At 50.8% G+C, this 14,331-nt stretch overlaps 1 protein-coding gene across 1 annotated transcript; it reads left to right on the top strand.

Annotated features, from left to right (window-relative positions):
- Positions 1-13,764: 13,764 nt before the first annotated feature.
- PRM3 (protamine 3) lies at positions 13,765-14,055 on the top strand. The gene has a single exon (XM_036826769.1). It carries the CDS (start codon positions 13,765-13,767, stop codon positions 14,053-14,055), a length of 291 nt encoding a protein of 96 aa, XP_036682664.1.
- Positions 14,056-14,331: the final 276 nt, after the last annotated feature.

The following is a 14,331-nucleotide window of genomic DNA, read 5'->3' as shown; positions in this document are numbered from 1 at the left end:
CCCCCAGAGATGTCCCCATCCTAATCCCCGAACCCGTGAACATGTTACCTTACATGGCAAAAGGATTTTGCAAGTATGATTAAATTAAGCATCTTGAGATGGGGCGATTAGCCTGGATTGTCCAGGTGAGACTAATGCAATCACAAGCAACTAGAAAAGGGAAAGAAGGAGGGAGGAGAAGAGGCAGAATCGGAGATGTCTGAAGATGGAGGGAAGAAAACACCGTGAGCCAAAGAACATGGGCGGCCAGAGGCTGAGAGAGGCAAGGGAATGGATTCTCCCCTGGAGCCTCCAGAAAGGACTGCAGCCCTGTGGACACCTTGATTTTAGCCCCATAAGACCAACTTTGGAATTCTGACTTGCAGAACAGTAAGGTAATAAATTTGTGTTGCTTTACGCTGCAAGTTTGTAGTATCAATACTATGTCACAGCAGCAACAGGAAACCGAGACAGTGATATGATCCAGTCTCATAATTTAAATGCAGACAATGCCCAAATGTATCACCTCCAGCGCCGACGTCAGGCTCAGATACTGAACTGCCCACTCAGCACCGCCTCTTAGATGTCTGAATTCTGGACCTTTTCCCACAAGCCGTCTCTGCTCCCAGCCTCCTACATCTCAGCTGATGGCAACTCCATCCTTGCAGGTGCTCATGCCAAAAGCCTCAGCTTTGGAGACTCCTTGACTCTTCTTTCTCTCTTGCTCCCCTCATTCAGGCTGCTAGTAAGCCCTGCTGGCTCCATCTACAAAACTGAGCCAGAATCTGACCACTCCTCGCCAGGCCCGCCACTAACACCCTGGTCTGAGCCACGATTGCCTCTCCTCTGCAGGATGGACACAGCCTCCGAACTGGACCCTCTGCCTCCACCCCTGTCCCCCACGTCCTTCCCAACACAGCAGCAGGGGGGCCCTTGAGTCAGAGAATGTCATACCTGGGGTCCCCATCTCCTTCAGAGTAAAGGCCAAATCCTTAGCATGGCCGACAAAGCCATTCATACTGTGCTACTCCCCCCCACCTCTATGACCTCGTCTCCCCCAACCCCTCGCCTCTGCTGCGGCCACACCGGCCTCCTTACTGTTCCTTGAACACAGCAGATACATTCCCACCCAGGAGCCTTTGCACTGGCTGTTCCCTCCGCCTGAGTACACTTCCCAGATATCCACGTCACCGACTCCCTCACTGCCTTCAGGATTTGCTCAAATGTCACCTTATCAACAAGGCCCAGGACTTCCCTGGTGGCGCAGTGGTTAAGAATCCACCTGCCAACACAGGGCACATGGGTTTGAGCCCTGGTCCGGGAAGATCCCATGTGCCACAGAGCAACTAAGCCCGTGCGCCACAACTACCGAGCCTGCACTCTAGAGCCTGTGGGCCACAACTACTGAGCCTGTATGCCACAACTATTGAGCCCGCGTGCCTAGAGCCCATGCTCCGCAACAAGAGAAGCCACCGCAATGAGAAGCCCACGCACCGCAGCGAAGAGTAGCTCGCCGCAGCTAGAGAAAGCCTGTGTGCAGCAACGAAGACCCAACGCAGCCAAAAATCAATATAAATAAATAAATAAATTTATATTAAAAAAAAAGTAATAAAAAACAAGGCCTGCCCTGATCACCCTGAATTGCCACTCATCCCAACCACCCGCAGCAAGCCCAGCCATCCTCATCCTGCTCTACTTTCTCTGTTTTCCTTTCAACATACTATATGATTATTTATCATACTGACTGCTCTGTTGCCTGCACTAGAATATAAACTCCATGAGGGCAGGGATCTTTGTTTTGTTTACTGTGCTTAGAACAGTGCTCAGCACAAAAGGCATTCAGCTGAATAAATTTATAAAAGGAAAGGTATCGGGGTAAAGGTGAACAATTCTAAAACCACTATACCTGCATACTGGAGTTGAACATAAGAAAATGGACGGTGGATGGTAGGAGCCAGGTCTCCCACTGTTGGGGTAAGAAGTTAACAGCTAAGCAAGGGGAGGAGGCTGGAGGCTGGAATGATCCATGTGGTGGTGGATTAGAGTTAGAGACATCAGGATGGACTTACGTTTAAAAGTGATACAGATGGCTACACATACAAGTATTTATAGATCTGTATACGTACACAGGTTAGTATATACATTACATTCCCCAGAGAGCCTCGAAGAAACAACACCCCATAGCAACGAGCACACCTAGCATCCAGACGTTGGTTTCTAACACCATTCTCCAATAAGAGGAACTAGGGCTCCTTGGAGAAATGGTTGATTCTAGGTTTAAAGCAGGAAATACACAAGATGGGCCTGGGGTATCTAACAGGGCCAGAAAGTAAGGAGGTACTCAAAAACTCACAATGACGGGCCATGTCAAAGGGACACAGGGGCCAACGGAAGAGCTCCTAAAGGCCAAAGTGGGAACAATTTGAGCAATACAAAAAAGTAGTATTGGATTATAACCCACAGTGTGAAATATCCATGAGTCTATACTGATGTAAATATATGACTGAAGAAATAAATGAGGGAGCACAGGCAGATTTCCAGTGCAGAAGAATTTCAAATAATTTATGTATATACTCTGCCCTCAAGGAGGTGGGGCATAACTTCCCAGCCCTTACATGTGGGATGCACAGTGACGCACCTCCAAATACTGTATTCAGTAAAGTAGAGAAACCTGACACACAGTGCCTCAGTCAGGTGATCAAGGTCAACTTCAACCGTTGTCTGTCAGCTCAAGAGCATGTGCCCTTGTTAGGAGGTGAGGAGGATGACCCTTTCCCTCTGTGGTCTTCCTCCTCCAAACACATAATCGCCAGTCGAATCATGAGAAAACATCAGACAAATCCTAATGGACATGCTGCAAAATACCTGACTAGCGCTCCTCAAAACTGTCACAATCGTCAAAGACAAGTCAGAGAAACCAGCACAGTCCAGAGGAACTGAAGGAGACCCGATGATTAAATGGGATCCTGGAACAGAAAAAGGATATTAAGGAAAAACTAAGGGAATCTGAATAAGGCATAGACTTCAGTTAATAATAATGTATCAAAATCGGTTTATTAATTGTGACAAACACACTATCCCTAATAAGATGTTAATAATAAGGAAAATTGGATGTGATACCCTGAACTAGATCCTGGAACAAAAATGGGCGTTAGTGGAAAAACTGGTGAAATCCAAATAGAGTCTGGAGTTGGTTAATAGTAACGTTCCGGCGTTGGTTTCTTAGTTGTGACAAATGTGCCATGGTGATATAAGATGTTAACAATGGGGGAAACTGGGTGAGAAGTAAATGGGAACTCTCTGTAACTAACTTTTCAACTTTTCCCAAAAGAAAAGGGTATTAAAGGAAAAAAAAATAACCTGTATTAAAGGAAAAAAAATAACCTGACAACTAAACGGGATCACGGCACATGGCAGTTGCTCAGGTAACAAGGTAACGTGTATTATGAGATTCCATTATTTTTTTTCACATGATGGAAATAACTTATCCAGTATTCAGCAATGCGATGGCCCTTAGACAGGTAAAAAATTCCAAACAATAAAAAAGTGAATAAAGTAGAAAGTGAAACCTTCCATGATTCCACTCCCCACTGCTAAGTCAATATATTATATTCTGGACTTTTCCCTAAGCTTATGTAAACACTTATTTAACAGTTTGATAACACTGTGGACTTCCTTTCGTATCAGGGCACATCACTTTACTGTTCCTTTTTTGTTTTTTAATTTTTATTTTATATTGGAGTAGAGTTGGGTAACAATGTCGTGTTAGTTTCAGGTGTACAGCAAAGTGGTTCAGTTATACATATACATGTATCTATTCTTGTTCAAATTCTTTTCCCATTTAGGTTATTACAGAATATTGAGCAGAGTTTCCTGTGCTATACAGTAGGTCCTTGTTGATTGTCTATTTTAAATATAGCAGTGTGTACATGTCAATCCCAGACTCCCAATCTATCCCACCCCCCTTCCCCTTGGTAACCATAAATTTGTTCTCTAAGTCTGTGCATCTGTTTCTGTTTTTTAAATAAATTCATTTGTAGCTTTTTTTTTTTCAGATTCCACATATAAGTGATATCACATGATATTTGATATTTGTCTTTCTCTGCCTGACTTACTTCACTTAGTATGATAATCTCCAGGTCCATCCATGTTGCTGCAAATGGCATTATTTCATATATACAATGGAATATTACTCGGCCATTAAAAAGAATGAAATATAGTGTTCTCCTGAACAGCTGCAATATGGATTTAACAATGGACCATTTCCTTAAGGTCAATAGTAAGGTATTGCCAATTTTCTTCCCACAAACAGTGCTCTAGTGGGCACCCTCCTATACACACCTTCATGCCCACATGTGGGAAGTCCTGAAGGACAGACCCTTGGCTGCAGAATGGTGGGCGCAGCGGTACATTTAAAACATTGTCTTCCTACTGCTGATCGTCCTCTCGTTACCCTGAGAATGAACTGCCTGGCTCTGTCCTTCTCAAAGGCAGAGGGGAGCACGTGGCCCTTACCCCCCCCTTCATCTCTTTGGTGACATCTCCCCTTGATCCAGGCAGCCGCAGGTGGCCATTGTGACTTCATGGATGTGGCTGGGCGGGGGGGGACACAGGACACACCATGTGATTGACCAACTGGGACCTCAGAGGACAGAATCGGACGTCCTTCTGAGATTCAGGTTGTGTTTGAGATGACAGGAGTCTTGGGGATTTCTCAGCAGAGCTAGGGCAGCGGGCAGGGAGAGGGTGTGTGACATTTCAAAAGTCGTAATCTTGGGCTTCCCTGGTGGCGCAGTGGTTGAGAATCTGCCTGCCAATGCAGGGGACACAGGTTCGAGGCCTGGTCTGGGAGGATCCCACATGCCACGGAGCAACTGGGCCCGTGAGCCACAGCTGCTGAGCCTGCGCGTCTGGAGCCTGTGCCCCGCAACAAGAGAGGCCGTGACAGTGAAAGGCCAGCGCACCGCGATGAAGAGTGGCCCTCGCTTGCCACAACTGGAGAAAGACCTCGCATAGAAACGAAGACCGAACACAGCAAAAAAAAAAATAATAATAATAATAATAAAGTAAATAAATAAATAAATAAGTCAGGAGCTCTTTAAAAAAAAAAAAAAGTCGTAATCTGAAACCATGATTTTATATTTGGAAAATGACAATAAAAGAACTTTACCACACAAAGCATCCATTTATTTGTTCAGTTCTTCAACAAATATTTGGATTTCTTTTATGTACTGATTACTCAGTGCTAGGATGGTTTCCGTGAACAAAATTAAGTTCCTGATCACACAGAACTTATATTCTCCTTGGAGACAAATAATAAACGCAATAAGTATGAGTTAGAAGCAAGTGCTGCATTATTTAGGGTAACAGGCGGCTGCTAGAACCCAAAATCCCAACATTTCTGGTGGCCCCCGCAGTCCTCCGACTCCAGAGCAGGCCAAACATCCCATCCCAGAACTCCGAGGGCTTCCTCTTTCCAGGACGCCTCACCTATTTCTGTGATGATTTGACTCATACCCGTCTCCTCCACTAAACCGTAAGGCCGAGAACTGCTTCCTCCTCTGCAGCCACAGGGGCCTCCTTTCAGTTCCAAACTTTTTCCTGTCCCCCTGCCGAGTCCTCAAACCAATGGGCTACTCCCGCCAGCCAAGTCTCAGCTCACACGTCCCTTCCGCCGAGCAGAGTCCCTGAGTGACCACGTGGAACAGAGCCACTCGCTCCCTCCCCACCTGGGAGACCCACACGGACAGATGTTGGCACGGCTGGCTCCTTCTTCTCACTCAGCTCTCAGCTCAAATGTTGCCTCCTCAAGAAGGCCTGTCCTCGGCATCCTAAAGTAAACCTCCAGTCAGCTGCTGTCATATCAACTGATTCTACGCACACTTGTAATAAAATTCAAAGCCTTTTGTTCATTTGTTTGTTCACTTGAATAATGCCGTCTGTCCCAACTAGAATGTAAGCTTCTTGGGGGCAAGAACTCTGACCTCTCTTGCTCACGCTGTAATCCCACCGCCTAGAAGAGTGCCTGGCACAGAGTAGATGCTCAATAAAAACCTGAGTGAGGGAGGGATCTGGCCTGGATGTCTCAAATTCCTCATCAGCAAAACAGGGTAAATTCCCATCTCTGTCATCTCATGGGGTTCCTCCGGGATCATGCAGGTTATCTTCAGAAAGTACTAAGTGTTACAAGATCGGGGGTGATAATTTTAAGTCAGTCTAGACATGAGTCAATAATTGAGAATTTACTGCTGACCTCCTATGTGCCAAGTGCAACACGATTGTAACTTACTGGACTTCAGCTTCAAATTCGTGGTTTTCCCACCTTGTTGTGGGTTGCAGGGTGGGGTCCTGGAAGTTTCTGGCTGCATCCCCTCTGGGTACTAACTATCCACTGGCCCCGTTCTCCTTCCTAAGAACCACAACTTTATCCTCAGGGGCAGGGTGCTCTCACGGTAAGGCAAGTGATCAGAAGAAGTTGCTGTCTGGGAAAGCTCTTTATAGAGTTATAACTCCTTTGTCCCCCGCCCCCTTTCTTCTTCTTCATTTATTCCTGCACAGTGGATATAGCTGAATTTCCAGCAGGGTTGAGGTTAGCCCTTAACGTGCCTTTGTTCAAATTAGGAAAGACTTCCACTGTGAGCAGTCTAATTAGAAGAAGACAGCTCCCATGGGCAGAAGCATGCTTATGGGTGCTGGGTCTGGCCTGCACCATTCAATCCCCTGGCTGAGAGCTTTGAGCAGTATACGAACTGCGAACTGCACAAACAACCGTCCATGGCAGCCCTGATTTTGGACTCCGAGGCAACCTTGAGGATGGAAAGTACTTGCCTAGGGCAGAGGCGAAAGATAAAAGAAGTCTGGGCCCTTGTTAAGGGTGGAGTCCTTATACCAGCCCTGGAAGGCCTTCCTCCTGACTTTTTTCCCTTTTGTTTTGTTTTTTTTTTTTAATTATCTCAATAATTTATTTTGAAATAACTTCGAATTAGAGAAAAGTTGCAGGAACCATACAAAGAACTTCCCTTCATCCAGACTGTCAACTGTTAACATTCTGTTCCATTTACTCCACTCCCCCTCCCTTCCTCCCTCCCTCCCTCCCTCTCCCTCTTTCTCTATGTAGATACGCACCCCTTGTTACTGTTCTTTTTCTGAATCACCTGAGAGCAGTTGGCAAACACGATACCCATTATCCCCAAATACTCCAGCGTGTAGATCCCCCAAACAAGACACTCTAATGACCATCCAAATCACCTCTGACTTCTTCAATGAAACAAAACTTCTACGCCAAAGTCACTTATTTTGGTTTCCTGTTATAATTAATGAAATCTAATTCTAACTGCTGCCCTCTTTATCCCTCAAGTTCATGGGGATGTGGGAAAGGTTAGTCGAAGCTGAGAGTGGTCTGGCCCTGTCTTGACCCCCTCCGCCACAGTCTCTGCTCCTCCCCCTGGGCCTCCTTTTGATTCCTTACACCTTTCAAGCACCTTTCAGCCTCAGAACTTTTTTTTTTTCAATTGAGGTAAAATTCACATCATGTTAAAATCCAGCATTCTAAAGTGAAAATTCAGTGGCATTGAGTACAATCACAACGTTGGGTAACCATCGCTACTCTCTGGGTCCCAAGCATGTTCATCACCCCAAAAGGAGACCCTGCCCCGCTGAGCAGCCGTTCCCATGCCAGCCACTTCTAGGCAACCACCCACCCATCTCTGTGTCTCTGGCTCTCCCTCTCTGGACATTTCACGTGAGTGGAATCACACACACGTGCTGCCTCTGAGCTTCGCAACAGCTGTTCCCTCTTCCCAGATGCTTTTCCTACCTCCCATTCTGACTCATCCTCCTTAGGAGGCTTTCCTAGGGCCTCTCCTGAGGTCAAGCCCCCCTCAACATGCATTCTCATAAAAACCTGAAGTTCCTCTCCTCGGCACTTTTCACAATTATAATTACTCTGTGTGGTCATTTCATTCACGTTTCCTGTAGTTAGACTGTAAGGTTTATTAGGCAGGAACACGTCTGCCTTGTTTATCACTGCGTGCCAGGGCCTCGGCAGAATCTGGCATATAGCAGGTGTTCAGTGATGTGAAGGAGCGAGTGAGTGTCCTTACAGGGAGGTCACCTCGTCTCCCCTCTGCTGATGACCTGGAGGCCCACACGCATCACGGCCCCGCCCTCCTTCAGCGAGGGCCTCCCACATGCCCATATATGGACATGATGCAGGCCGGCCCTGGCCCTGGTCTGTGAGGTCCAGGCCTCTGTGACCTCACAATGACCAGGGCCCTCCCCGCGCCTATAAGAGGCCCGGGGGCCAGCCCCTGGCTCACAGCCCACAACGTTCCACCTGCTCACAGGTTGGCTGGCTCAACCAAGGCGGTATCCCCTGCTCTGAGCATCCAGGCCGAATCCATCCATCACCATGGCCAGAAACACATGTTGCCGCAGCCCGAGCCGGAGCAGACGCCGCCGCCCGAGACAAAGATGTCGCAGCCAGAGGAGGCGGTGCTGCCGGAGGCGCAGGAGAGGTGAGGGGGTCCGCTCCGTGGGCGGGGGCCGGGGAGCTGGGGTGGAGCTGGGGGTTCAGCCCGTGCTGAAGTCTGCTCTCGCCCCCTCGCTCTCCGCAGTGTGCTGCCGCCGCTACACCACGGTAAGGTGTGCAAGACAGTAAGCGCCCAGTAGCAAGACCACCCCGCTCCTGCCTGAACCACTACCAGCCTTCAAGACCCTCTTGCCACATCTCGAACATGCCACCGTTCCGATGAAATGAACAGGAGCCTGCCAGCGAACAATGCCGCCTGTCAATAAACGTTGAAGGAAAAACGCCACTCTTGTCTCTTTGCTTTGATGGACTCAGCGGCGAGGAGGGCTTGGGGACACTGGGAAGAGGGGACGCGAGGGATGGTTGTCGCGCGGGATCTTGTTTCAAACTCTTGACTACTCCCAAGTCACAACCCAAATCTGCCTCCCCAGCCACCCCTTTACAGGCCCCACGGCCGTGCTGGTTTCTGAACGCACGCTCCCCAGCTCTGTGCTCAGTGGCTTTCTGCTGGCAGCCTGAAATGGGCCACAAACTGGCAAATGCTACCAATCAAAGACTGGCTTGCCACCCCTACCCCCCCACCCCCGAGAGCCAGTAAACATCTCCCAGCTCGAGCTCGAGTCACCAGCCATCACTACATCCCACCAATTCCCCAAGGTGCCAGATGCCGAAATTCCCATTTTTTAAAAAGATGCCTCCGTTTGGGTGCAGTGAGAGTAACTTGTCCAGACAGTGGTTGAGCTAAGCTTTCATTTAATCCTCGGGTACAATATCATCCCTGGCTGAGGAAACAAGGTAACTTGGTCCACTAACCATAGGATACACTGAGATATGTGAAGGTGGTTCACAAAACACTTCCGTCCCCCGGCCTCAAAGGGAACTGTCAGATCTTTTAACACAAGAGCCTGGGTCACGATCTCATTGCAGAGCAAAGCCCAGGGCATTTCATCAGTGACCAGAACCCTGACCCAGTTGCCTTGACAGGGCCACAGAAACGTCGCGGCCATGACTTCCATTCATAGGGCACCGTGGAGCACAGGTACTGGGCATTCGCCACTTCCAGGCCTCACACCCAACCTGCAAGGCAGGTATTGACGGCCTTGTCTTTGCAGGTGAGGCCACTGAGCTGGGAGATGAACTCGTTTCCACGACCCAGCTACCAGATTGGTTCCATAGCCAGTCAGAAGATGCTGGCAGGATGGCTGAACATGGATCCCCGGGCAGGCTTTTACAAATAGATCAAGCTCCAGCCATGGAGGTCTGGGGGTAAGGCCTGGGCATTCGTATTTTGAGCAAGTGCCCTGGGGGAGCCTGAGGGCACTAATATAAGAGGCCTCTGTATTAGTTTCCTATCATCATTGTAATAAATTACCACAAACATCATAGCTTAAAACACAAATTTATTATCTCACATGGGCCTTATGGCACTAAAAGCAAGGCGCGAGCAGGTTCTGAAGGCTCTCGGGAAGCATCACCTTTCTCCTTGTCTTCCAGCTCCTAGAGGCCTCCGGCTTTCCTGGGCTCAGGGCACCCCCCTCCGCTGTCAAAGCCAGTGGCGTAGCATCTTCAAATCTCTTCCTGTGACCCTCCTGTCTCCCTCTCCCATCTTTTTTTTTTTTTTTTTAAGGGGTTAATTTTTTTAAATTAATTAATTAATTAATTTTTAGCTGTGTTGGGTCTTCGTTTCTGTGCGAGGGCTTTCTCTCGTTGCGGCGAGTGGGGGCCACTCTTCATCGCGGTGCGTGGGCCTTTCACTGTCGCGGCCTCTCTTGTTGTGGGGCACAAGCTCCAGACGCGCAGGCTCAGTAGTCAGTAGTTGTGGCGCACGGGCTTAGTTGCTCCGCGGCATGTGGGATCCTCCCAGACCAGGGCTCGAACCCGTGTCCCCTGCATTGGCAGGCAGATTCTCAACCACCGCACCACCAGGGAAGCCCCCTCTCCCGTCTTATAAGGACCCACGTGATTACACTCAACCCACACTGAATCTTCCATCTCCTTAAGTCACTCACATCCAGAAAGTCCCTTCTGCATGTCAGGTGACAGTCACAGGTTCAGGGCTTAGGGCACGGACATCTTTGGGAGGAGGCATTAATGTGTCTACCACATCCTCCCTGCAGTTGCTATGACTCCGATTCTGGATTTTAATGGGTCACCAAAGTACAGTGAGAGGGGACTTCCCTGGTGGTGCAGTGGTTGGGAATCTGCCTGCCAATGCAGGGGACACGGGTTCGATCCCTGGTCCGGGAAGATCCCACATGCCGGAGCAACTAAGCTCGTGGGCCACAGCTACTGAGCCTACATGCCACAACTACTGAAGCCCGTGCACCTAGAGCCCGTGCTCCGCAACAAGAGAGGCCATCACAATGAGAAGCCTGCACACTGCAATGAAGAGTAGCCCCCGCTCGGCGCAACTAGAGAAAGCCCGCGCACAGCAATGAAGACCCAACGCAGCCAAAAATAAATAAATTTCAAAAATATAAAAATAAATAAAATAAAATATTAAAAAAAAAAAAAAGTACAGTGAGAGGTGCAGGAGGAGGCCAGAGGTGGAGGGAAGACGACACATTTGGAGGAGGGAAGAGTGTCCCCGGGGCGGGGGAGGGGGCGGAGGGCCAAGGGCATGGAGTCTGAAGCCTAGCCTTGCCTCTTATTTGCAGGGACCATGAGCAAGTCACTTAACCTCTTCGTGCCTCAGTTAATGAGTAAATGTACGGAATTTCCGGCATAGAGTAAGCACAAGATAACTCTGTGGACAGATAAGCCCCACCCCGACCCCCTGAGAGACCCCGGCACAGCTGCAAAGGCACAGCTGCAAAGGCGGTGAGGAAGCTTCCGGAAGGACTACGTGTGGATTCGCACCAGTTGGAGGGGGTGGGGAATGAGGGCTTGGATTTGGACAAGAAGGCTGGCGCTCTTCTTGTGAGAGTCCCCCCGTTACGAGGCACAGGGACACGTTTTACGGGCGGGGTGAGGGGTGGCTGCCACGCTCTGTGCTGCTTTCACAGAAGGGGCCAAGGTGGGGGGACTTACACACAGCGGGGCTCCTTATACACAAGGCCCCAGAGAGCTGCCGACAGACCCGACCAACACCGTTAACAGTAAGAGCAGGAGGGCAGGCCTCAGCCTCCTCCCCCCACCCCCAAGGCCAGCTGCAGCCTCAGCGCCAGCCCCAGCCGCCCCGCACGATGGTCCGATGCCGCCTGAGGAGTCCCAGTCCGCAGCAGGGCTCCGGGCAGCAGGGCGAAAGCGAGCGCCTGCACCAGGTGCAGGAGCTGAGGCCGGAGGATGTCCTGATCTACGCGGGAGGACCCACAGAGGCCCTATCGTGACAGACAGGAGCCACAGGCGGGCGGCTTGTGCAGTGCTGGGACCCCACCCTGTCTGAAAGCCCCCCAAGCCCATCCCCACCCAGATTCCCCAGATGGTCCCGTAACTAGAACTTTTTCCAAAAGGCTGCAGAAGGATCGGGAGGAGGAGAAGATGCATAAGGCAGCTCCAAGCCTCCCTGGGCCCACCAGAAAGAGTCACCTGCCAGGAAGCACCTCGCGAGACTACAGCAAGGTCCCCCTCGGATGCCCAAGCCCTGAGTTTGCAAGGAGCCCACAAGATCTTGAGTAAAATGAGCAAAAGTCATCTGCCAAATAAAGCTTGAGATAAGAAACTTGCTGGCCTGTCAGGGTCTCCCTTATGCAAAGGGCACAAACAAGGCTTCTATTCACCACGGGGTCAGGGGAGGAGGAGGGGGCCAGGGCAGGGGGCTCATCCCTGAGTACTGGGCTGGTGTGTTACCCTGTGACACTGGGCGTGTCCTCTCACCCGGAGCCATCATGGTGCCCAAGGCCACACTACTCCCCCTTTGACCTTTCCATTTCCTTGTCAACTCCCAGCCCATGTGAAGAACCTGAAGGGGTGTTGGACAGCTGGGGAAAGTGTGACTTGTGACGAGATGGGAAGCAGGTCTAGCATGCTCCAGCAAGAACAAGGCCAGCGTGGGGGGAACGAAAGGCAAAGGGCAGAACCTGGGTGAGGCCTTGTGGGCCGCTAGGATTCTGAGATGGGACCCTCATTATCACAACAGGGCCATGGAGGCTCCCGGGCAGAGTCCATTCCTGCCTCTACCTAGCTTCTGGGGGCTCCTCGTAATCCTTGGCGTTCCTCTGCTGTGGCCGCATCCCCAGTCTCTGCTTCCTGTGTGAAATCTCTCTGCCTCCCTCTTAGAGGGACGCTTGTGGTTGCACTCCGCATCTACCCAGATAATCCAGGATCACTTCCCTATCATCTCCCCGTCTCACTCGAGGCTGGGGAAGTTGGCAGTCAGAGTGGAGGGGTGCGGGGAGGGGTGCAGAGGGTCACTGGCCTTCCAGGGACACTGGCAATGTCTGGCTTCTTGACCTGCATACTTAAAACTTGTGCACTATACTTCTATAAAACTAAAGAAAACCCTACTCACTCTCTCCTGTTTTCCAAAATCACCCTTTAAAGGCAGCGGCTCGTAAGCTTTTGGGGTCACCAGCCTCTAGCTACACATGCCCATCCAGCACAGTTTCAGCCCGGGACGGGGTTACGTCTCCTTGGTCATTTCTGAGCACTAGGAATCTGTTTTCTGACATATAATACAGACATTGTCCCAGATTCTCAGTGGCTGTGGTAGGCTGAGAGGAAAGAAACTAATGTACCCCGTGAGGGAGGTATGATTATTACATTTTACAAAGGGAGAGCAGGCTCAGAGAGGCTGAGTGACCAGCCCAGAGTCCCACAGCTAGTCAGGGGAGGAGCCAGGACTCAGGGTCGGGCCTGGTCCCCTCTAGTCCAGCCTCGTGGTCACTAAGGCCTCCGAGGGGATTTCATCACATACTGTCAACAGCTCTCTTGGGCTGGATACTTCCGGGATGTGGGGGGAGTCTGCGTGCTCTCCTGCTTCTGGAAATTCTATCCCCAACCCTCAGCCCAGCTAAAAAGGGGACTTTTGCCAGGGCAATCAACGCCAGATAGAGGAGGCAACACGGCAGGGAGAGGCTGCACGGGCGTGGGCCTGGCACTTTGCCTCGGTCCTGCCCCGTATGTGGCAGGGGCTCAGTGGGACAGCTGGTGGCCTAGGTTTGAGTCGGGTGTCGGCTCAGACTCAGGTATCCCAGGGTGGGAGGCTCTGGGGGGCCCCTTTGTGATGTCAGCGCTCTGCTTACCACCCTCGACGGCCCCTCCATACCCCACCAGTGGCCTTTCCTCCCAGTCCAGAGAGGCAGCCAAAGTGGGCGATGGGTTCCCACTGTGCCAAGCTCGGCACAGGCCACGGCCGGGGCCACGAATCCTCCATGAAGAAGCTCGTGGCCTGCGTGAGTCAGGATAACTTCTCCTTGTCGTCCGAGGGTGAGGAGGAGGAGGAGGAGGGAGAGGCAGAGGGAGAGGAAGAGGAGCTCCCGGTGCAGGGCAAGCTGCTGCTGATGGAGCCTGAGTGGCAGGAGGAAGGCGCCAAAGACGACTCTGTGGCCCAGAAGAGGTGCCGGTCGCTCTTCCAGAGAGAAGAACTTTCAGAAAAGAGTAAATAAAGAGTCTCCAAGGAATCCTCCTCCTCCTGTCTGCTCTCCCCCCACCGCCACCCCCCGACCCCGTGACCGTGGCACCGCGCGCGTGTGTGCGTGTGTGTGTGTGTGTGTGTGTGCGCGTGTGTGTAGGGAGGCTAAAGAACAGGAGTCACTGACCCCTGTCCTTAACTCCAGCCAAAAGCCCTCACAAGGTCCACTCCCCGTGACTTCTCAGCTGCCGTCCCATGCTGCAGGGGGTGGAGAATGTGGTAGCCTGGGCTAGAAAGTCACCGCAGCCAG

This window comes from Balaenoptera musculus, chromosome 15, assembly GCF_009873245.2.
Source record: "Balaenoptera musculus isolate JJ_BM4_2016_0621 chromosome 15, mBalMus1.pri.v3, whole genome shotgun sequence".
NCBI classification, from domain to species: domain Eukaryota; kingdom Metazoa; phylum Chordata; class Mammalia; order Artiodactyla; family Balaenopteridae; genus Balaenoptera; species Balaenoptera musculus.
The sequence above is the reverse complement of the archived record's forward strand: the minus strand, read 5'-3'. Positions and strand labels throughout refer to the sequence as shown.

Excerpts from the sequence above, each read along its gene's own strand:
- PRM3 (XM_036826769.1), top strand. The coding sequence starts at position 13,765 with ATGGGTTCCCACTGTGCCAAGCTCGGCACAGGCCACGGCCGGGGCCAC.